At 34.7% G+C, this 24,476-nt stretch overlaps 1 protein-coding gene across 1 annotated transcript in view; it reads left to right on the top strand.

The window, feature by feature from the left end:
* The window catches only part of MTX2 (metaxin 2), a 62,891-nt gene that overhangs the window by 26,423 nt on the left and 11,992 nt on the right, over positions 1-24,476 (top strand). Inside the window, exons 5-6 of the mRNA XM_027590663.1 lie at positions 20,212-20,284; positions 24,091-24,167. Of these exons, the coding sequence (XP_027446464.1) occupies positions 20,212-20,284; positions 24,091-24,167 (150 nt within the window). The remainder of the gene's footprint in view (positions 1-20,211; positions 20,285-24,090; positions 24,168-24,476) is intronic.

Consider the following 24,476-nt stretch of genomic DNA (forward strand, 5'->3'; position numbering starts at 1 on the left):
CAAACCCTTCCAGATATTGCTAAAGGGCTCTGTATAATCTTCACTGATTCTGTTTCCCTCTCCCTTCTCTTTCTTTATCCTGAATTTGCTTATCATATGATGGGACTATAGATAACTTATGCATACATAAGAAGGGAACAAAAATAACTAGTATTATAGATTGCTTTTTTAATTCATGTAAATTTAACAAATTGTATGTGTTTGATTGTTTTTTTGGTACTTGACTTGGTTTTTTATATTTGTCCGTATTGATAGATATACCTCTGATTTACTCATTTTTATTAACGTATGTTATCCCACTGTATGAATATACCACAATTTACTAAAGAAAAAGGGAGAGAAATGTCTATGGAGATTATAGAATTAAAATTATTCAAACATTTTGCATATGTGGCTGTTATTAGTGTTAGCTTACATAGTTTGAATCACAAAGAGGATTTTATTGTGCAGCACTAAAAGATAACTTAAAAGAGAAACCTAAGACATGTGGCATTTTTGGAGATGGGAGTATGAGCTTCTGGAGGACAGAAAGAAAGGCAAGAAAGAAAGCCTGTGAGCTTTTGCTGTGTTCTAGGCGTGATGGTAAGCACTTGGGTCATCTCACATTTTTTTTTTTTTTAGATTTTATTTATTTATTTATTTGACAGAGAGAGAGAGAGAGAGAGAGAGAGAGAGAGACAGAGAGACAGCAAGAGAGGAAACACAAGCAGGGGGAATGGGAGAGGGAGAAGCAGGCTTCCCGCTGAGCAGGGAGCCCAATGTGGGGCTTGATCCCAGGACTGTGGGATCATGACCTGAGCCGAAGGCAGACGCTTAACAACTGAGCCACTCAGGCGCCTCCATCTCACATTTTTTTATGCAACTTGATATTCTCTGCGTTTAGTTACTGTGTTTGATAGCATGTCATTCAGTATATCTTTGTTTTTATTAAGGCAGGGAAAGAAGGAAAAGATGGAAAGAAATGTATTTGGACAATAATTTATTCATATGAGTATCTATGAGTATCTAAGTTTCTTTCTTTTAGATTTATTTTAAATCTTTTTACCAAAAATGTAAATTACATATATTTTATTTATTTACCTTTGTTTTATTTTTATTTTTTTTAAGATTTTATTTATTTATTTGAGAGAGGGAAAGCACAGAGGGAGAGGGAGAAGCAGACTCCCCACTGAACCCAGAGCCTGATGTGGGATTCTATTCCAGGACCCTGAGGTCATGACCTGAGCCTCATGAGGTCATGACCTGAGCTGAAGGTAGACGTTTAACCATCTGAGCCACCCAGACGCCCCCCTTTATTTTATCTTTAGATACTACTATTATAACTAGTGAATTTTTTTTCTTATGTTAACTTTTGAGAAGCAGAAATTCGCAGTTGATTATATACAATAAATGTGGACTTTATACTGCTATTAATCTTTTTCTGTTTTTGGTGAGGGTGAATTTAAATTTAGCTTTCGGATACAAATAACACAGGGCGTAGCATACCAGATGTACTCGGTAAATGTTTGTTAAGTGAAAGGTTTATAAGTGTGGTAAAAGCAATTTTGCCTGATAACTGAAAGCGCAAACAAATTATTTGCTGTGTATAAAATAGAATTTTGAGTGTTTATCTTTGAAAAAAATAGCTTTCTAACACAGTGAATATTTTAGTTGAAACACTAATTCTTAACCCTTTTTTAATTGCCATTTTTGGGATAACTCTTTCAGGACCTCATGAAAACTGTGAAACATTTCTCCAGAAAACATGCCAGCATAGACACACAAATAGACACGTACCTAAGCTATTCTGCATATGGTTTCAGGGGGCTTACTGATCTCCTTGCTGAAGCTATTTGGGGATCTCCTATGAAAAGACCCTAAAATTACTGATGTAATTTTCACCAAGTAGAAAGGTATTTTGAGAAGGAATAGAACAGTGGTTCTTAACTGAAGGAGATTTCTACCCGACAGAAGACATTTGACAGTGTTTAGACATTTTTGGTTGTCCTAACTGTTGGGGAGGGTGCTATTGGCATCTACTGGGTAAATGCCAGGATGCTGTTAAACAGCTTACAATGCACAGGACAGTCCCTCCACAACAAAAAATTACCCAGCCCCAAAGGTAAATAGTGTCAATGTTGAGAAGCTCTGGAGTGAACTAGTTTTCAGTACAAACCAAGATATCAATATGTTACCACTAAAAAAAAATAATGTTTTAAGTAATCTGGGGGAGGGAAGAGAAAAGAAATCTTAGTGTGTACTTTATTTAGCAACTCTGTTTTTATGGTTCCTTTTAATTTACTTTCTCACCATGGCTTCTCAAATCATAGTTATAATCAACAATAAAACCAGAAAAAGAAAGAACCTTTTAAAATGCAGAATTTGCTTAACCATTTCAGTTTTTTTGTTATCCTACATATGTCACCTAGATGATAAATTAACCAGCATATATTAAAAATTCTTAGTTTTCTTCAATATTCTTTGACTTGACAGCTGATAGTAGCCATGACTATAAATGTGACTTTTCCAGATATCTGATGTAAACTTTATGGAGTAATTTTCTTCTATATAGTGGACCAGTATCCGTTTAGAAGAATCAGTTAAATGTGTAAAATTGATCAAAACAATGTGACAGGTATCCATAAATTGGATATTTTCTAGAAGATACCAGATATCAAGCATCAGATATTTTAATAGTCTGCCAGTTAAGCCATCAGGAAATTTAAATTTTACCTACCACATAGACTTGGCATTTATTATATTCCTGGAACTAAGTGGTTAGATCTTTTTTGATTAAAGGAACCCATATGATTTCAGTTTAAAAGAAAATAAATTTTTCCCCCATGGCTGTTATTTCCTCGTAGATTTGCTTTTTCCCCCTCCCCCACAAAGTATTGGTATTACCTGAAGTGTCTGTCTAGTCATATAACAATCTTGTATGTTGAATATAGTGTAGTATTAGTGTAGCATGTTCCTCTGGTTCTCATGAGCAGAGTGTGTGTGTGTAGCAGTATGTGCATACTGTATAATCAAATTGTGTGTGTGTAATTGGGAAAAAAATCTTGATAATAACTCTGTTACAGAACAGGCAAATCCACAGAGAGAGAAAGTATATTAGTGGTTGCCAGGAGCTGGGGAGAGGTAGAAAGAGGAAGTGCAAGGTATTGGGAATAACTGTTAATGGGTACAGGGTTTCTTTTTGAGGTGATGAATATGTTCTAAAATTAGACAGTGGTGATAGTTGCACAATTTTATAAGTATACTAAAAATTGAACTGAACACTTTAATAAAAAGATGAATTGTATGGTATATAAATTATATGTCAATAAATCTGTTATTTTTTAAATTAAAAAAGAAGTTCTGTTACTACTCTCTCACCTCCTAAACTTGAACCACTGTCCAATAGATATGTACTGTATATAATGTTGGCCACATATGTAGTTAGAAATTTTGTAGTCCCATTAAAAAATGTAAAAAAACCCCGATGAAATGAATTTTAATCATGTTTTATTTAACCCAGTGTATCCAGATGTTACCATTTTAACATGTGATCAGTACAAAATTTATTAATGGGATGTTTTACTTTTTTATATTAAGTTCAAAATCTGATGTGTATTTTACACTTAGAACACATCTCAGTTTGTGCTAGCCACATTTCAGGTGCTCAGTAGCCACATGTAGCTGATGACTCTTGTATTGAACAGCACATATCTAGAAATACAGTATGAGCAAATACATATGAACTTCCCTGCAGTTTTTCTGAGTAAAATGTCTTATTTTCTTCAAGTTTATGACTTTACTGATTTGGTATATGCTGTCTTTCATAGTAGCTTTACCAAGTGAAATGGGAGTTGGTCTCTTCCAAATACAGTATACCTTAAACATTACTCTTTGTTCCTCATCTGTAAAACAGAGATATAATAACAGCTATTTTATTGTATGTCATGAGGATTGGATATGTTAATATATATAAAATACTTAGAAAAGTACTTGGCACAATGGAAATATGCAGTGAATGTTGGTTATTATTTCCTTCTCTCCTACTCATTGACAAGAAGTGTGTATAATCAGTGTCAGCAGGAGGAATGGAAGCTTGCGGGCTTTATATTGCCTGAACACACTGAAGTAATTAAAATAAATTTTAGGTTTAAGAATTTTTTTGGAGGGACACCTGGGTGGCTCTGTCAGTTAAGCGTCCGACTCTTGGTTTCGGCTCAGGTCATGATCTTGGGATCATGGGATGGAGCCTTTTGTCGGGCTCTGCACTCAGTGCGGGAGTCTGCTTGTCTCTCTCCCTCTCCTTCTGTTCCTCTGCTCCTCCCCCAGCTCGCGTGCTCTCTCTCTCAAATAAATAAAATCTTTAAAACATTTTTGGGGGGGGACATACTTGAATTTGTGTAACATTCATGGCATACCTAAAAAATGTTAATATTGAATGCTTTAATTCAAACAAAATATTTTTTTAGAAAATGCTGAATAGGATTTGTTTCAAAAGTGAGTTTTTATTGAATACTTTTATTGTTTAAGGCATTCTACTGAGAGCTTTTATGTGAAGTACCTCATTCAGTTCTTACCATAATCCTGGTGTAGGGGACTATTATGAACCTCATTTGTGGAAACTGGAACTAAAGAGAGCTTTTCCCAAGGTCAAAGAGCCCACAGAGTGTGGAGGTGTAAACAGACAATAACAGCAGTAATGGTTGAGTACCTACCTAATGTGCTCATCACTATGCTGAGCACTTAATTCTTATTAACTCATTTAATCCTTAAAACAACTTAAGGGGTAGGTGCTATTATAATTCGCATTCTGCCGGTAATGTTAGTAAGAACAACAATAATAACTGAAGCTAAAATGTACACAGCACTTACTCCATGTGCCAGGTCTTGCTAAATGTACCTTATGTATCATAGGTAACTTTCTCACACAGCAACTCTAGGAGGTGGGTAGTAGTAGTATTTCTGTTTTACAAATTAGCAAGTTAAAGTGAAGAGGTTAAGCAAGTGGCTCAAACTTACATGGGTGGTACTTGGTAGAGCTGGAATGCAATCCGAGGGGGAGTCTAGAGTCAAGAATTCATGCTTATAATACTTTGTTGCGTATCATCAGTTCAGTCCAGGGACACAGATCTTTGAATTTTTATTCGAAAATAAGTGGACATTGAATTCGAAAATCATTTCTGACATTTCCTAGCAAGTTATATCTTACAGTTTATAGATTACTTTAAGATGTGAAAGATAAACATGTCTCCGCTTTTGGATCTCTGAAATGTGATAAAGGCAGTTTTACCTATATTATCAGTTATTGTGAAGCTCAAGTTAGATAATAAATGAGAAATTCTTTTGAAAAAAGTGAAAGCAATAGAAATAACAATAGCATATTTTATGAATGTATATAATAAAATTGTTACTTTCTAATAAGTTTTAGAAAGGATGTTATTTATTATAGGAAGCCAATTTAAAAAGAAACCTGTTTTCCTTTTTTGTATGGCTTAATCTTTTGTAAAAGTTTGAATTTATTTTTATAGAGTGTCTCAAACTGATAGTCATTATTAGAATGCTGCATAAAAGAGAATGGTACTTTTTACTTAGTTTTTATACTCACTTCCAGTAAGAATAACATTTAAGCTCAGGTTAAGGGAAAGATCACTATTCTACTTAATATTCTCATTTTCCTGTACTTTTTGTGAATGAATACTCTGTCTCTAAAAATGAAAGGGCAGACAACAAAAAACCTTTTTTTCTGTTGAATATGTTGTATCATTTAAAAAAGTCAGCATTTTTATAGGCCCTATTAATTCTGGGCCATGAACACTTACATGTCACATCTGCTGATAAATTGTTAGCTGACCCTTGCTTTTTCCTTTTAGCAAATGGTGCCTTTTAGGTAGACATATTAATTAGCAGTTAAATGATAATATCCTCCTATAGTGATTGGGAAGGGCAGGAGAGAGGAGTATCTCTCTCTCCTTTGGACTGTGAGTCATTTGTGCCATTGGAGAAATAACAGTGATTATGAAGATACATCCACTGTAAACATGTCTTGTCATTCAGATGGCTGCTGTGGACAGCTTACCTTGAGAATTGTAGAGGAAATGATTTTGAATTTTCAGTTTAGTTGGATACATTTTTTTCTTTAAACAAGTTGTTCATGGTTATATACAGTTTTTTTAAGTATGTCTGTTCAAACCTGATAAAAATCCAAGTAGGATGCCACCAGTGTATATGTTTTAATAGAGAATTATGAGAATACTGTTTTATGAAAAACATTTTTAAAATTGATGTAAGTTAAAGTTTCATAGAGCATAAAAGTTTTTTGAAGTTTGTTCATCCCTTCATTTTGATCATCCTCTGCAAAATGAGGCTTCTGTATTTACTTTCAGGATTAGAAGAAGGAAAGGAAAGCTTAGAGGTAGAGAGAATTTAGGGAATGTTTATTACATAAGGGGACCTGTAAAATCCTTTTCAGTAGAATTTTAGTAATGGAGGCTGTAGGATGTTTTCTTGATATCACTGAATTTAAATTCTTCAGACTGAATGTCTTATATCCCCTTTTATATACCAGCAGTATTAAAGTATTTTGGTGATTTATGCTTAAAAAACGTGGAAGAATTTAAATATATAAAATATCTTCAGAAAAGATAATTTAAATTGAGATAATTAAAATTGAACTTAAATTACAAACAGAATTTAGCAGATTAAAAACATTTTCAGTATTAATATTAATTACTCAACATATAAGTGGTATGGTATATACAAAACATTTAAATTAGTCTTATAGGATTTGTAAAAATGAAGCATATTCAAAATAGAATTAGGTTGCTATTAGAGTTGTCAGTTTTAGTAAATAGTGAAATAAAATGATTTTGCAGGGAAATGGTTTACTAACATAAGTATTTAACTTAGCAAAAATGCACTTTCCTGCAGTCAGGAGAGATTGCAAGTTAGAATATCAACCATATACTTTTCAGTGTAAAAAGTAAATAGCGAGCAGGATTTTAAAATTTGTTGCTGTTAAACAGAACAATGAAGACATAGCAGTAAGATGAAAAAATGACAGTCTGTTTTTTAAACAGAAAAGGGCTAGGATTCTTCATTATTAGATATACAGTATCAGCATAATCGATCTAGCAGCATTATATTTGAGCTGAAAATACACTTAAATTTGAGGCCATGCACTAGCCTGTGTGAACGAAACATCTTTCATATAGTTCTAAGATGAAATTACCCTTGAATGAATAGCATCTTCATTTATCTTCAAACCTCTTCTGTGCTCTTAGTGTATCTACTCTTTCAACATTCCACAACAAGAATTACATTACACCATTATACCAGGGTACTTCTGCAGTGTGAAATAGATTGGTTTGGAAAATGAACCTGGCTTTGCTATAAATTACATTCTCAGGTACAAAGGAATTTGTTATTTTGTTTAAAATAGTCACAAATATAATTAAGGTCTTAATTTATGTTAAACTACAAATATGGCTATTACTTTAACTGGATTAGGAACTTAATCTGTCACTTCAGGAATGATACCTAACACTTTTCATTTGTAACCTTAGATACATTATTTCAGTTACAGGGTCTGCAGCTGTTTGATATAAAAAATGAATCATTTTGTAGGTAGATTTGTTCATGGTTTTTAATTTTAAAACATGCTTCTTCAGTAAGATGGAAAGTAATTCTTTGGTTGTCGTCACAGATTTTTCTTTTGTGTCCTGGTAGAATAAGATATGAATTAAAATTCAGAACCATTTTCATTTTGTGTCCTGAAAATGGCATTGCATGCTTTAGAATAGTCCTTAGTGAATTCTTGTGTGAAATATTTCAAATTTAATTATGAAATGAATAGAAGCTTTGTCCTAAAGAAGAAAATCCAAGGTCTGCTTTCTAAGGATAGCTTTACATGATTAGACTGAAAATTGCTTGTTTCCCTATCTAGAATTTGGGTAACTTTGTTAATGGGGTCTACATACATTTAGAAGCTAAGCTATGTTTATAATCCCTTAAATTCCATAATATTAATCTGTGTAAGGCACCTCATCTTTTTAACATTCAAAAACAATGCTTTAAAATTTTGTAGTATTTTTATATTTTTATTGGCAAGCAATGTTGATTTTATTGCTTAAATACAAAGAGTATTCTTATGTATTTAATTTGTAAGACAAATAAATGTTCATTTTGTTTTTGGAATAAAGAAGAGGAAAGAAGGTAGTTGGTGCTGTTTATTGGTAAATGATCCAATGTTGAGTTACTGTTAGATTATCACAGTGAATACATATCCCTGCCGTCTGCTATTTAGCTTGTCCTAAGAATTTAAAATTTGTTGGATTTTTGTTGTTGTTATTTTTCTCAGCTGGGAATATTTATCTGTAAATAATAAAACGCTCATTATAGGAGCTCAAAAAAAAGTAGTTTCCTTTCTTTACTCCCAAACTGTTCGTTATTGAGTGCCAAATATGTGACTGGTATTGCTTTAGGTTCTTGGGTTATAGGAATTATTCTCTGTGCCTTTGACTATTTTATAGCTCCTTATACTTAATATTGACCTTACAACTTACTTTTATTTATATTTAATTCTAACAGGGAGAGCTTGTGTCTTCTCCTATTCTGGTTATCTTTTTTTTGTTGCTTTCTTTGTGAATTGATTTTTTTTCTACAGCTGTCAGATGTTGATGTATCTAAAGTTGAGTCAGATATTCCAAAAGTAGTTTTCAGGTGAGAGTTGTGTTAAGGGAGATTTATTCTCTGATGTGATCTGTCTCATATGTTCTCTTAATAGCATTTCATGTTTTTGATACCAAATTTGCTCTATTTAAAGCTATTTATGCTCATTGAATTGTGGTTTCTGATAATTTTTTAACTTAAATTCCTGTTACTGTTTTTCTAAAACGTTATCTGCTTATGGATATATTTGTCATTTTATTGATTTTTAAAAATAACTCTGAATTTAACAGGAGTTACATCTAACTTTTTAATGCAGTGAGCTCTGGTTCCATAAAATAACAAAATACTAATCTTTGTTGTAGCTTACTAGTTTTCTACAAATTTAGGTATGTTTTCATTTATTATTGTGAATATCTATGGCTTAGTCATTGAGCAAATGTTAAATGAGAGCCTATGGTATGCTGAGGATAAAGTAGTGAACAAGATAGACGTGGTCAGTGTGTGCTAACAGAGCTTACATTCTGGAGGCCTTTTATCAGTTCATTTATCAGTTTCATCAGTATGTGTGACTTTGAAAAATTATTCATAAAGTAAAAGTTTATGTTAATATCAAAACATCTTTATTCACTTATTTTTGCCTTGTTTAAAAGGTTTTACATAAAGTACGTACTGCAATCATAGAAATCATATTTACTCTTTACCTTACTATTCTTTAAAAAAGTACTTTTGGTTCTGTTCCTTTATTTATCCTTTTAATATGTATTTAGGGATTTTTTAATTTTATGTACAGTTTTACTCTTGATTATAAAGGAAATTATTTACCTTTTTCTCTTAAGGAGGTATTAAAGGGTAATAAGTGAAGTCAACTTTCTTTTGAAATCACCAAGGTTAAGCAGTCTTTCTTCCTTTATAAATGGATAAATGAGTATTTATGGTTACTAATATTATTACTGTTAATCCTAATAATATCTTATATCTATTGAACTACTATGTGCCAGATAGTATATAAAATGTTTTACATATTAGTACTTCAGTTAATTTGCCTAATTAATTGTTTCATTTTAGAAATGAGAAAGCTTATGAGGTAAAGGAACTTGAGATTTTCAAGACTTCTGCTCTATTAAGCCTTATCGTTCCTTATTGACTCTTAAAATTGATACAGAGGATTTCTATTTTTCTTCTTCTTTTTTTTAAATTAAAAAAATTTTTTTAGTAGGCTCCATGCCCAGCATGGAGCCCAACGTGGGGCTCAATCTCACGACCCTGAAATCATGACCTGAGCCAAAATTGAGTCACTTAACCGAGTGAGCCACCCAGGAGCCCCCTTCTGCTTACTTTTTAACCAGATTATTTGGGTTTTTTTTTTTTTTTTCGATGTTAGCTTATGTTAGTTCTTTTTATGTTTTGGATATTGACTTTTCAGTTTTTAAACTTAGTGGGCTGTAGATGCAGGGGACACAAGAGATCAAAGATAACTGTTCTTGGTTGTGTTTTTATTCTGCATAATAATTATAGCTCTACCCTTTTCTTAATACCTCAATACTACCATACTTGCAGGAAAATATTGACAAAGATTATACGGATTTGTAGGTACTTTCGTCACCTCTTCCACAAAAGAAATGAGGATGGCCTTTAAGGTTGGGCTTCTCAACATTTGAGTAGAATTGCTTATATAGTTTCAAAGCATATAACTGTGCCTTAGTGACCACGTCTTTGAAAAGAGAGCAGAGTTGTCTGCTAAGTGATATTAGAGAAGTCCGTCTTAAAGATTCCCAAGTCTCCCTCTGCCCACTGAAACCTGCTCATCCCACAGTTTTTCCTATTTTGGTAAATGGCAGTTCCATTATTCTGGTTGTTTATGTCAGAAATTTTGAGCCATCTTTGGAGTCCTCTCTTTTTTCCTATATTCACAGCCAGTTGTCAGCAAAACCTTTTGGCCCTAGCTTAAAAATACAGCCAGAATCTGACTTCTTGTTCCCTTCAGTACTCTTGTCTTAATCTAGGCCACCATCATTTCTTGCCTGGATTGTTGCAGAATCCTTCTAACTAGTGCTTCTGCTTCTGTTCTTCTACTCTCTATAGTCTAATCTTTGTATAGCTGCTTGTAGTCCTTTAAAATATTAGATTCCAGCAGTCTTGAGCTCAGCACCTTCGTATGATTGTTCATTTCACTCAAAGTAAAGGTCAGAATCCTTAAAATTATCTGGAAGTCCTACATGATCTCCTGGTTATCTTTGATGTCATCTCTTACCACTCACTTCCTTAATCTGCATTGTCAGACTGGTCTTGTTGTTCCTCAGACACACCAGTTGGAGTATAAGACTGTGTGAGTGCCTTTGAACTTGGACTGCTCTTCTCTTAGATATATACATGGCTTGCTCCCTAACTTCCTTGAGCTTTATGCTCAAATGTTGCCTTACTGGTGAGCCCTTATCTGACCACTCTACATATAACAGCAGGACCTTCATACTGCTTTGTATTTCTAAGTAGCAGGGATCACAATACATATTTTCTAGTTTGTTTATCATCTGTCTCCATTGGAATGTAAACTCCATGAAGGCCTAGAGTTTATGTTCACTGCTCTTCTCTCAGTGCCTAGAACAGTTGTGATACATAGTAGCTGCTTAGTAAATCTGTATCAGGTATATGGATGAATGCATAAATGCTTTCCATTCATTCTTCTAGATAATCAATATTGTGTCTTCCTATCAAGTTAGTTCACGGGAAGCTATGCATTAGACCAAATAAATTAGCCTTTTGCAGGCCTTACTGAGTTGTGTTTTAATGTTTTGCTCCAGGGCTTTAGAAGAAAAATAACACAAAAAGCAATTCTGCATATGGTGTATGTTGTCTCATGTCATTCAGTAGCCCTTAGAGAAGATTCCAGATGAAAAATGTCTTTTGGAGTTTAGTATGAGGAATTCAGTTGAGGACTGACCCCATTCTTTTTTGAAGACTATAAATATTCCATTGATGGATTCACTGCAGTTTATAGAATCAGTCTCTTATTGATGGATATTAGGTACTGTTATTATTATTCTAAGTATAAATATTGTAAGTATACTAAAGTAGGGTTTAGGCATGAATATCATTACATATATTATGAAATTTTATGCAGATACGTTCATATATTTCTAGCAATACAATTGTAGTGTCAAAGGATAGGTACATTAGGATTTTTGTAGCTGTTGCCAAACTAACCTTGTAAAAGAGTGCATTGATTTATACTTCAACCACTGGTTGAGTATAAATTTTGTGTTTTGAATTTTGACTAAGCAGTCTTAAAAAATGTTTTTATTATCAGAAGTTTCTGTTGCTTCATTAAAAAAATTCACATAGGATTAGAACTAGAAGATTTACTGAGTTTTAGACTTCTTTAGTCTTCATTTTGTGATTTGATGTATTTTCAGATTTTCATGTTTATTCATTCATTTATTGAGCTGATAATCATTATCTGGCACATAACTGGGAATTACAATAGTAAATGCTAGTTTTAGAAGACAGAGGTATCTGAAAGGAGCGAGAAGAATCAGAAGCTTGCCACCATATTACTGAAAGGTTGCTATAATAGGATCCCTGCCTGTATTCCTGATATTCTGTTATCTACAACATTTGAAAGGGTTTTCCCAACTTTGAAGCTGCTAGTTTTTTAATCTAATCAAAGCAGCAGCATTATTATTTACAGTAACAACTTTTGAATCTAGGATTTAAGGTATTTATAAGGGTTGAATTGACTGGTAACAGATTGTTCTTGTTCTTTATACTTTTGGCTTTGCTTTCACGTATGTGCAAATAATATATATTTTATTTTTCACAGTCATTCTTTATGAAAAAATCTGAGCCATGGTTCCCAGAAAATATGATTCAGAAGTAATTACTAAAGAAATAGAATTTAGAATCTTCATGGAGTACTGTAGGTGTCATCTTCTGGGATTGTTTCTAGAATTTCTCTGATTTAAAAGTTCTCAGTGAATACTCTTTCTAAAGAATTCGGAGTCAAGGAAAATACACAGTATTTGATTATTATGGCTCAAACTGCTATGAGCATTGTTGTACATGTATGTTAATGACTATATGCCTTTTTTTGGGGAGTATATTTCTGGGAATGGAATTGTTGATAGGGTAGGCACGTGCTTAGTAGTAATTACCAAACAGTTTCAAGGTGGGTGGATTAATTTACACTCCACCTGTAATGTATGATAGGCTTCTCTCTCTCTCTCTCTCTCTCTCTTTCACACACACACACACACACACACACACACACACAGTCTACTGGCCCACCCTTACCCCATCCCCAAATTCGGATACCCAGAGACAACCAACTTTCAATTCTTTTAGCTGTATTATTTTTCCAGGTATTTACCTCTGTATTTTTAAGATGCTTGTGTTACTGTTTCATTTAAAAATTTTAAAGTATCTATTGAATTCCACTATGAAATTTTCCTCTTACAACTCACCTTTCTCTCCTTCCCCATCTTCCCAATTGTGTTCTCACTTTTTTGGTTAAATTAATAGTATTTACATTATAATTAGAATGTAGATATTGATCTCAGTTGAGTAGCTCAGTGTACCATGAACATATTCTTTCTATATGATTTCCCCCCCCTCAGATTAGTAATTGTTTTATTTAATTCATTTGGGTAGTTTTCTCTCCTGAACTCTGAACTATAATGCTCTCCCTCTCAATGGTCAAAAACATCAGATTCTTTTTTTTCTTTTTTCTCAGAAATACTACCTTTGAAACTTCTGTTCCTTCTACTCTAATTGGAACAGTTCCTTTCTCTGCTGGCTTCAGAGCTGTTTTCTTATGACTGCTGTTCATCAGCATCCAGGGAATTCTCTTTGTTTTTCTTTTATGTTGGATCCCTTATTCTCTGGATCCCATATTCTTTTTTTTTTTTTTTTTTTTTTTGGTCTATTATTTTTATTTTGTGCAGCACATTCTTCATTAGCTTTCTGAGAAAGGGTACACGGGAAATAAAAAGTTAAAGACCTTGCTTATATGATACTATTTTTATTCTTTCTCCATACTTGATTAATACCTTGTCCACATGTAGAATTTTAGATTGGCAAGATTTTTTTCTTAGCATTTTGAAGGACTTGTATTACCATCGAGCTTTCGGAGTTGCTGTTGAGACATGAATGTCATCTATTTGCTCAGTCCTTTGTATGCTTCACTTTTCATTTTTCTGTTTTCCCCTTTCTTTTCTTTCCTTTCTTCCTTTCTCTTTCTTCTCTCTCTTCTTTCCTCCCTCCCTTCCTTTCTTCTTTCCTATATGCTGTGATCAGATCCCTTAAACTCTTTTTATGTTTGTGTGTTCCCATATTAAAATAGGCATATTTGTTGTACCTACCTCTTGGGCAAAGCTCTTATGCAAGTACCTGGCACATGGTAGTAAGTGCTCAGTAAATATTAACCATTAAATTTTTCTTTAAAGTTGTCTTTTCTCTGCAATTTTTCGTTCCTGTCAGTTCCTTTTTTGTGGCTTATTTTGGCTCTAAATTTTATGTTGGAGGCTCTCCTCAAATATCTGTTGGTCTGTGCTAACAGTTTATTTTTAAGAGCGAGGCACTAAAAAGCTGATGGGGAGGGCGCCTGGGTGGCTCAGTTGGTTAAGCGACTGCCTTCGGCTCAGGTCATGATCCCAGGGTCCTGGGATCGAGTCCCACATCGGGCTCCCCCTGCTCTATGGGGAGCCTGCTTCTTCCTCTGCCTCTGCCTGCCACTCCCCCTGCTTGTGCTCACTCTCTCTCTCTCTCTCTCAAATAAATAAATAAAATCTTTTGTTTCCTTGTTGGGGTTTGCGAAAATCAGCCTTTGAGAAAGAAAAGGAACTTTTCATGTTAAATGTTGGCTTTGATTCTGTGTGTGTGTGTGTGTGTTTGTGTGCGCGCATACATGTGCACGTGCTTGCACAAGCACGCCTGTGTGTGTTTACTTAATGGAATTTTATTTTTGTGAAATTCCTTCCCAAATATGTAGCAGAATTCACCTCCATCTCCCAGTCAAACTTTTGGTTTCAGTCAACCCTGGGCATCACTAATTTGAAGAATTGCCTTCTGGGTTTCTAAACAGAGGTGTGCTCCTCCCAAGGCTTGAGATTGTGGAGGGTTTGGGAGAAACGGATACATTTCTGTAGAGTTTGTCCTGCGGTTGAAGGGTATGAAGGGCTCAGCCCAGGGACACACAATTCCTAGGCTGTGTTTCTCACGAGGGAGCTTGGACACAGTGTCTCCCCAACAACGCCCTGCTGTTTCTCTACACGAATCTTCTCAGACGGCCCGCGAAAAGGAACCTTGTTCATCTACTTATTTTGTAACATCACGGCTGAGCCACCACAGCGTTCTCTTCTCCTTTGCCAGCTTCCAGTTCATTGTGTAAATGGTTCGTTTTTTCTATTGTGAGCTTTGGCGATTGTGTCAGGGCTCCGTTAGGAGACGGTTTCCCCTTGTGGTCCGAACAGCAAAACCCGAGAAGAGCCTTGTTACTCAGAGGCTCCCTCAGGCCTGCACCATCCAGAGCACCACTCTTCATGCTCTGCTGTCGAGAAGCACGTTTCCGCCAGCTGTATTCAGCACTACAATGCAGTTTTAAAACTATATTTGCATCCAAGACAATAAAAAGCTGTATTTTTTTTTGAAAAAAAAAAAATAAAATCTTAAAAAAAAAAGAAGCTGATGGGGAGATGAGGGAGATGACACGTAGGCTTAACTGTAGACTGCACAGTGAGCTGCTATTTTTGTTGGCTACTATCCCACCCTCCCCCACCCTTACCCAAACTATCAGCATTTGTAGGGCTTTTCTACAGTTCTCTCTCTTGTCTTGGAGGGACTTAATTTGGTTGCCAGTGTATGGGAGCTGAGAGGGAGAGGGGTGCTGTGGGTCTCTTCAGTCAATGTGTGCACTCTCCCTTAGCCTTTCTCTTTTCAGTGTGATACCCCTACCCCCACCCACCCAGTGCACTCTGCTATGCTTGAGACTTGAGTCAGGAGTCTCTCTGTTTCGGTTTCTTCATAAAATGAACCTCTGTCTCCTACCAGGCTGGGGGCGGGCTAGTTGTGTGATGCTTGTACAGACTTTCAGCCACTCTTATTTTTAGTTCTTTACCTCACCTCTGCCTTCTGTGGTACTTGGTGCCTCCAGTTTTGGAATCTCCTAGTTTCTGTGATGTAGATGCATTGATTTTTTTCCTCTCCATATTCATAGGTTTCAGCTTCCTCTGCCCTGCTGAGTCTGTTCTTCATCTGACAGAAATAGGCAGACCCCTCTGGTTGGCTTTGGTCACCTCTCCCCCTTCTTTGTGTCATTCTGGGTTTATCAGTTTCCTATTCACTGTTATTTTAGTAGAGTTTTTTTTTTTTTAAAGATTTATTTATTAGAGAGAAAAACGTGTGTGGGGGGAGGGGCAGAGGCAGAGGGGAGAGAGAATCTCAAACAGACTCCCCAAGGAGTGCAGAGCCCTATGTGGGGCTGAATCTTGTGACCCCAAGACCATGACTTACGCCAAAATTAAGAGTCGGACACTCAACTGAATGAGCCACCCAGGTGTCCTTATTTTAGTAGAATTTTTGAAAGATTGCAGATAAACGTGTAACTTCATTTCTTCATGTTTAACTGGTTATCCGTGATCTGGTATTACTCTCTTTCTTTTTTTTAAGGAAATAAAAAAATGTATCAACATCCCTTCAATGAGTTTTTTTGATGTTATGAATTTCATTAGTTTATTCAATATGTTGAAACTACATCAACCTTATTAAATTTCAGGGTTTAGAAGTCAAGTACTGGGTACTATGTTCTGTGTGTATGTATGTGTGTTTAAAAAATTCCTTACCATTCAAAGAATGAATGTATTTATTGACTCTAGTTTTAATTTATTCATTTTTAAGTTCTTAGTTTTCACATGTTCATAAATTTATGTGACCATTTTATCAGTTGGAGTTGCTTGGCAGAGTAGACCCTATATTAGTTCTCTTTAAAATTGAATATTATGGTGCTTAATGTGTCACTGTCATCAAAAGTTGATTGATCGCTTGCAGAGTTTGTGGACACTCTAATATTGTGCAGATTATTTTTGTAATATTTAGCCTGATCACTTCAGATGATGTCAGCCTGTCTTGCTAAGATGTCTTTTATGCACTGATTACCATTGCTGTAGATCCATGTTGTCTAATAGAACTTCCTGCAATGATATAAATGTTCAGTTATTTGTATTGTCCAATAAACACAGTAGCCATTAGCCACATGTGGCTCTAGAGCACTTGAAATATGTCTAGTGTGACTGGGAAACTGAATTTAAACTTTTATTCAATTTTAATTTATTTAAATTTAAATAACCACAGGTGACTGGTGGCTACCATATTGGGCAGCACAGTTCTAGATTCTGATAGTATGTGCTAAGTTTTTGGTGCAGATTATTTTATATTGTTAATCACTTGAATTAGTTTGGAAAAAGTATCCAGCTGAAGAATAGGAGTTAGCGGAGTTATCCTAAATTTGCTTATTATAATTAGAACTACATTTTTTCTTTGGATTTACATAAGAATGAAAATATGAAGACTGCAATTTCAGAATTGAAAATAAAATGTGTTTTAGGTTGGTGTATCATGCCATTTTATTTGGGGGCTGATAAGAGATGGAAAGTGAAAGTTGAAATTATTTTGTAACCTCTCAGAAATTTTCTTCCATTCTACAAAAGAAAGGAGGAACTACTGTTTGAATCAAAGCCTAGTTTGGATTTAACATTTTTATATTCTCAAAGACGGTCATAGTAGTGTTCTGTTTTACATTTTTATTTTTTAAAGATTGTATTTATTTATTTGAGAGAGAGAGAGTACATGAGAGGGGGGAAGGTCAGAGGGAGAAGGAGACTCCCTGCTGAGCAGGGAGCCGAGTGCGGGACTTGATCCTGGAACTGCAGGATCATGACCTGAGCCGAAGGCAGTCGTCCAACCAACTGAGCCACCCAGGCGCCCCCTGTTTTACATTTTTAATGTTTGAATGAAAATACTGCGTGACATCAGACTTCTTTGTGAACTGCAGGTTAATACATAAATTTCTTTTGAATCGGGGATAGAGAGTAATTGTAGTAAATGCTGCGAAATTAATCTTTGGCTAACTACAATTATGCCATCAGTTGAGGTCTGTGGGTGAGTAGAGTGAGGCTAAATTGGTCAAAATGCAGTCAGTTATATTTTAGTAAAAAAGTGAAAAATTCACAGGACTGGAAACATGGCTTTGATTGCAGAACATTACCATTTTGCTTAATCCTTTTTGGTGAAATAGAGCTTTTTGAAATAGTGATTAGTACAATTACCACTGTACATTTAGTTTAGCAAAATATACAGTATTGACCATTTTTATAGTAGTATAATTGTTAAGGGAATATATTCAGACATTTTAGAAGATAATATTAAGTAGTTCTTTCAGATTCTTTTTGTTCTTCTCTGAAGGCCTCAGTCCCCTTTTATTCCTTCATTCTCAGAAGATGATTTCTTCCCCATTTCATAGAATGTGAACATTCTGTCGTTTTCTGGTCCTTTTTGCTTATCAGTGGCAGTCATTCCTGAGTCCAGCCGCCCTTGCGTTAGAGTGCGCGCGCACGGCCGAAGACCGGGTACCCGTACCTGTGCTCCCACGTCCCTTTTTCCCTTCTCATGGATCTTGTATGCCTGTTATTCTACCTGGTTTTTGTCAGTTCAGTGTGTTTCTGCTGTGTTTTTTTCTTTTCTGTTTATGTTTTAACAAGTACAACCTTTCTTCATCATCGGGTATAGATACATACGTAATAGAAGGAAGACCTTTCTAATCCCTTCTTCCTTTTCTTATCCATTCTTCTTGAAAGAGCTGCTGACACTTCTTGTCTCTAATTCTTCCATTCCTAGCAATCTGTGATTTTTGATCCTAGTCTATACTTGTGGGTCAGTCAAGTCGTTCACTATCGTTGTTATAATTTGGGACCACAGGACTCTGAGAAACAAACTGAGGGTTCTAGAGGGGAGGGGGGGTGAGGGGATGGGTTAGCCCGGTGATGGGTGTTAAGGAGGCACATAATGCATGGAGCACTGGGTGTTATATGCAGACAATGAATCATGGATCACTACATCAAGAACTAATGGTGTAATGTATGGTGACTAACATAACATAATAAAATTAAATTTAAAAAAAATTTGGCAGCACAGGTTATAGTGTTTAGAGGACAATATACACTTAAACAGACACAGAAGAGTCAACTTTTGGTTGGTTGAGGTGGTGTTTAAAGCCAGAAATAGTAATTAGTGATGAATTAGTTAAAATTCGGTTTGGCTATGAGCTATAGAAAACCCAAAATAGCAGAGACTTAAAAAGATCGAAGTTTATTTCTTCTTCTTACAAGCACAGGTAATCCAGGTTCGGTGACTCCATGATTCTCAAGGAACTAGGCTTTACTCTTGTTGCGCTGCCATCTTCAACTCTCAACTTCTGTTTCATGGTTCAGTTTAACTGCTGTGGCTATAGTCATCATCCTTTTCCTATTCTAGTGAGCGGTAAGGAAAAAAAGCGGAGAGGCCATATCCCTTCCTTTTATTTTATTATTATTATTTTTAAAGATTTTTTTTATTTTTCAACAGAGAGAGAGACAGCGAGAGAGGGAAAACAAGCAGGGGGGAGTGGGAGAGGGAGAAGCAGGCTTCCCGCGGAGCAGGGAGCCGGACATGGGGCTCGATCCCAGGACCCTGGGATCATGACCTGAGCCGAGGGCAGATGCTTAATGATTGAGCCACCCAGGCGCCCATAACCCTTCCTCTCAAAGAAACTTCCTAGCAGTGGCCCAGAACTTTAAGGCCCATTGGCCAGAATTTAGACATTGGTCACATCCAGTTGTAAGGGAGGCTGGGAAATAAGCTTATTTCAGATAGCCAGGTGTGAAGATATAATTCATGGTTTTTAAAAGGGATTGCATAACATTCCATGATTTGGATTCACCATAAATGATTTACTTGTTCTGTATTGTTAGACATTTAAGTTGCTTATGAGATTTTTGTTATTATAACAAAGTACAAATCAACAACTTACGTCTTTATAAAGTGAATTAGTGAGCATAAAAGCTACACATTAGAATACTGAGTATTATAGGAGAGAACTTGGAAGTAGCAGAAATAATATTTTGAGAGTTTTTCTCTAAGTCGAGAAAGGTGAAGATCCTGTAAGGAGTAATGGAATTAAGCAATACCTTATAAAATTTGGGCTCCAGTCATCATTAAAGAAAATTAAACCAAAATATAGTATTGCTGGCTTACACAAACTAATGCAGTAAAATAAGTGTAGATAATTTACATTTTTTTCTTAAGCATGTATAAATGCTTTAAGTGTCATACATTTACTGGTGTCTAAGTTATATTGATTTTTTTAGTACTGAAATGACGTTTTGTTTTGTTTGGAATACAGATCTTTCACTTTAAATTGTTTCATTCTTTTCCAATAAAGTGTTACTATGTGAGCCGTCACTTAAGTTTAGAAAATAAATAAAAAGTTGTGTTCAAATATATATATACTTTCACTAGGCTAACTATACTTCTCTTGATTTGCAGGCCTTTTTGCAAATGTGTAATCTGCCTATCAAAGTGGTTTGTAGGGCAAATGCAGAATATATGTCTCCATCTGGTAAGTTTTTTAAAAATTCTCTGTTAATATTCTGCATTGATACAATTGTAATGTTAGTCCAGTTTGTACCTACAGTTTTAAAAGGCCTATTTTTGTTTGTTTGTATATTTACTCTTTGAAGAATTTCCCCATGGTTTTGTAAAGTAACAGTTGTAAACTTGATAGTCTTTGGGTGGACATGGCTATTCATTTCAACTCTGTGGTCATAGTTGGTTATTAGAAAGTTACAGAAATTGTTTTAAGTAGTAAATATTAAGAAAATACATAATCTTAGATATCCCCAGTCTTATTTACATAGGACTGTTTCCACTTCAGAAAACAAATTTTGATATTAATGAATCCATTCAGTATTAAACACACTTCTCCAAACTATGTTCTCCTGTTATTCAAAGGGAAGAAGAGAGATTATGGAATAATTAAATTTACTTGTCAAAGATCTTAAATTCATCTCTGAATGCTTTTGGTTTCTAATCTTTGTTTTATTTTTATTTCAACAGATTTTAAGATACTTACTAAGATTTTAGCCTTTCTGCTATTTTTTATGATCAGTATTGCCTTTTCTGTGTGTCATGTATTAGTAAATTAAGGTAAAGTTTTAAATAAATATGGTTCAGATAATTTTTAATATAAAAATATAGTGCCACAAAGCTGATAAATGTTAACTAGAATTGGTATGGATTATAATTATGGTTCTGCTGCTGCAGCAGTAACACAGAATCATTCCTTTATGGGTAAATCCTTTGAATATAAATGATTGGGATAAATGTGTTACATTGCTTTTTTAGGGAGACATTTATCTATCTCCTCCCTCTGAAGGTAACTTAGAAATGATTTGTGTAAACCTTTTTTTTTTTTCTTTTCATCTTAGGTTCTGAAAGGTGGTAATAATTGTCAAAAGCTGTGAAGACAGCCTCCATACACACTGAAAATTCTACACAAATACGTCTACACTTACAGATTTATGAATATGGGATGCCTGGGTGGCTCAGTTGGTTAGGCGGCTGCCTTTGGCCCGGGTCATGATCCCAGGGTCCTGGGATCGAGTCCCACATCGGGCTCCTTGCTCAGCAGGGAGCCTGCTTCTCCCTCTCTCTCGCTCTGCTTGTGCACTCTCTGTCAAATAAATAAAATCTTAAAAAAAAAGATTATGAATATACATTTTAAAACATCTCCATAAAAGAATTTCTAGACTTGTAAACATAGACATATTTTAGATTGTTGAAGTCCATTAATTGACTCATTTTCTGTTAATTTTGAATGTAGGTTTTATAAACTTTCTGAATTCTGGTGAGATGAATTATATTGGGTTCTGTCCATCTTTTTCCTTTATGTAGTCATATAAAAAGAGTATATAGCTATACATATAAAAAAGTTAATCTAATATTAAAGTTGATATCTTTGGCAAATGAGGAGAAGCCATAGAATTCATCCACCTGTTTCCTAAAATGACTATACTAAGTACCACCCAGGTAGATACTTTTTTATAGACTATATGAAAGACAAATAACTAGAGGCTGCAGGACACACACACACACACTCACTCACTCACTCACTCACTCACTCACTCACTCACTCACTCATAGGAGGAGTCTCCTGTAGGCAGATGAAAATGGCACTTTTTATTAAAGCGTTTATTTAAAATTTCATCATAACTAGTATTACTCTCTTTTATCATATGATTTGGGGTGATTAGGAGAATGTTTTATTTTTTTGCTTGATCTTGTTGTGGTAAGTTTTTAAAGCAGAGAACATTGTGCAGTAGTCAGAAATCAAGTCACTCTTGGCTAAGAGTTAGGAAATTTTTACTCATCCTTCTGTGACCTTGTCACATATTGACAGTTTCCTTGGGAAATTTCACTTCTCTTTTTTGAGCTTCAGTGACTTCATCTGTAATATGTGGTGGTTGGACTAGATGGTATTTGGGGCTCTTTTTATTTCTAGTCTTTTCTTAATCTAAAAACTTGCTTGCTTTCTTCTTGCTTCCTTTGTTTAAGTTCTAAGAATGATTATTCTCCCTAAAATAAGAAATAGGGCCCTCAGTTTGTTTTTCTTTTTTTTAAAATGATCTTTGATGGGTGCCAGAGAATAAATGTCTCACCGTGCTTTTGCTTGATACCTGCAATATTAAGAATATAACATTGGCTTCACTTTAGGTCAGGCGAGTGACAAAAAACTTTATTCACTTCTAATTTGTTGCCTTGATTTTTATATATTTCTTTATATTTAGGGATACATGAGTACTCAGTTGACTACCCACACTGCTTTCCTGCTTCAGAATCTACAATACTGAAAGTATTTTTACAAAAAGAAAACACAAACTCCTTCTTCCAAGAATACCAACTGGATATTGAAAATAAGAAATACACTTTCCTTTCAAAATGTTACAGCCTAAAAGTAACCTTCAGTGTAGGCATTTATCCACACATAGTTTTCATTCTCAGATTATTTTATCTCAGAGGACCTGTACTATTTCTAGCATTAGAGTACTTACAAAGATTTTATCTCAAGTTAAAAACGGTATGACCTAATACCCAGATAAATTCTTTTCTTTTTTGAAAGATTTATGAAGCAGTAGAAGAAAGGAATGTGGAATTCAGTGTTTTTTATTGGTTACATGGAAATGTCTTCTAAATATATCTATTGAGTTGTTTCCCTGAAGGCCTGCCTGCCTTTTGTAATGTGTGTTATCCTATGGATGTGGATGAAGCTTTTGTTGGTGCTATGCACCTCATCCATTACCCTTGGGCTGAGTGAGACAGAGAGGAGTGAATCTTTTGAAAAGGACCATGAAGAAGCCTACTGTTAGTGTGAACTCTGAACTAGGTCTGATAGCCAAGTTTCATCTTCTAGCTTTTGGGGTGAACTTTGTTGCTATTTGGAGACTATTTTGTTATCATCTCTGATAACTTCATCAACAATTAGTATTTATAAAAATGAAATACTACTTTTTTAATGTGACATTTATTTAGAGCAGCCAGTTTTTATAAGCATACTTCTTATTTTTTCCCCCCAAATGTGTCTGGGAACATACTTTGTATTATAATTCATAAACTAGCATATCTTCAAAGATTGCTAATTCTCTTAATTCCTGATTTTTTTGAGTCAAAGACATTATTGTACCATTATATACTTAAAATTTTGAACTTAATGGGTATCTGAGATTTATAGATGTAAAAAGAAGTCATCTTAAATGTAGTTTAAAATACAGATTGATTAATTATACTCTGAATAGGAGGTCCCATTACATTTCTTTCAAATCTGTCAGTGGCTGTGAACCAGTGTTCGGCCTTGGTTCAGGTAATTTCAATAATTAGTATTTACTGCTATATTATATAGCGATTTGTTAGTGTTAGTTCTGAAAAGGGAATATTGTGATCAGTTATATACAAGTGAGAACTCTAGAAATGAATCTCCTTTTTTTTTTTTTTTTTTTTAAAGATTTATTTATTTATTTATTTGACCCAGAGCAAGAGATAGAGCAGGCACTCTAGCAGGGGGAGTGGGAGAGGGAGAAGCAGGTGTCCAGCCGAGCAGGGAGCCCAATGTGGGGCTCGATCCCAGTACCCTGGGATCATGACCTGAGCCGAAGGCAGATGCATAACAACTGAGCCACCCAGGTGCCCTGAATCTCCTTTTTCTTTTAAAATTAGTCAGTAATTGTTTAAAACTTTATAGAATTTAATGTACACATTTAATTATAATTTTCAGAAGTTATAGGGATACAAAATCAGTATATTAATAAAACACATTCTATTTTTGTATTAATTTACTGAAAGTGTTTTCATACATTTTTTTTCCCTCAACAGGTAAAGTACCTTTTATTCATGTAGGAAATCAAGTAGTATCAGAACTTGGTCCAATAGTCCAATTCGTTAAAGCCAAGGTAATAAAAAAAGATATTAAATATATTTGATCACAGTCTTAAGTCATTCATCATTCTTTAGTGTGTCTTAACATTTATATTGATTTTAACCTAGTTTTATAAAATGCCAATATAAACTAGTAGAGAAATATTTCTAAAGTGTAAGTTTTTTCTCCCATAATGTAAATCAATGGCAGAAGATGTAATTTGATCTTCACAAAATGGTAGATAATTTTCTAACTTACACTTATGAGAGTTCTGGTCATAAATGAAAACTTAGGTTGTTATAAAATGTCAGGTTAACCTTTGAGAAGGGAGGTATAGGATATA

The sequence above is a fragment of the Zalophus californianus genome, chromosome 3 (genome assembly GCF_009762305.2).
Source record: "Zalophus californianus isolate mZalCal1 chromosome 3, mZalCal1.pri.v2, whole genome shotgun sequence".
Classification (NCBI taxonomy): Eukaryota; Metazoa; Chordata; class Mammalia; order Carnivora; family Otariidae; genus Zalophus; species Zalophus californianus.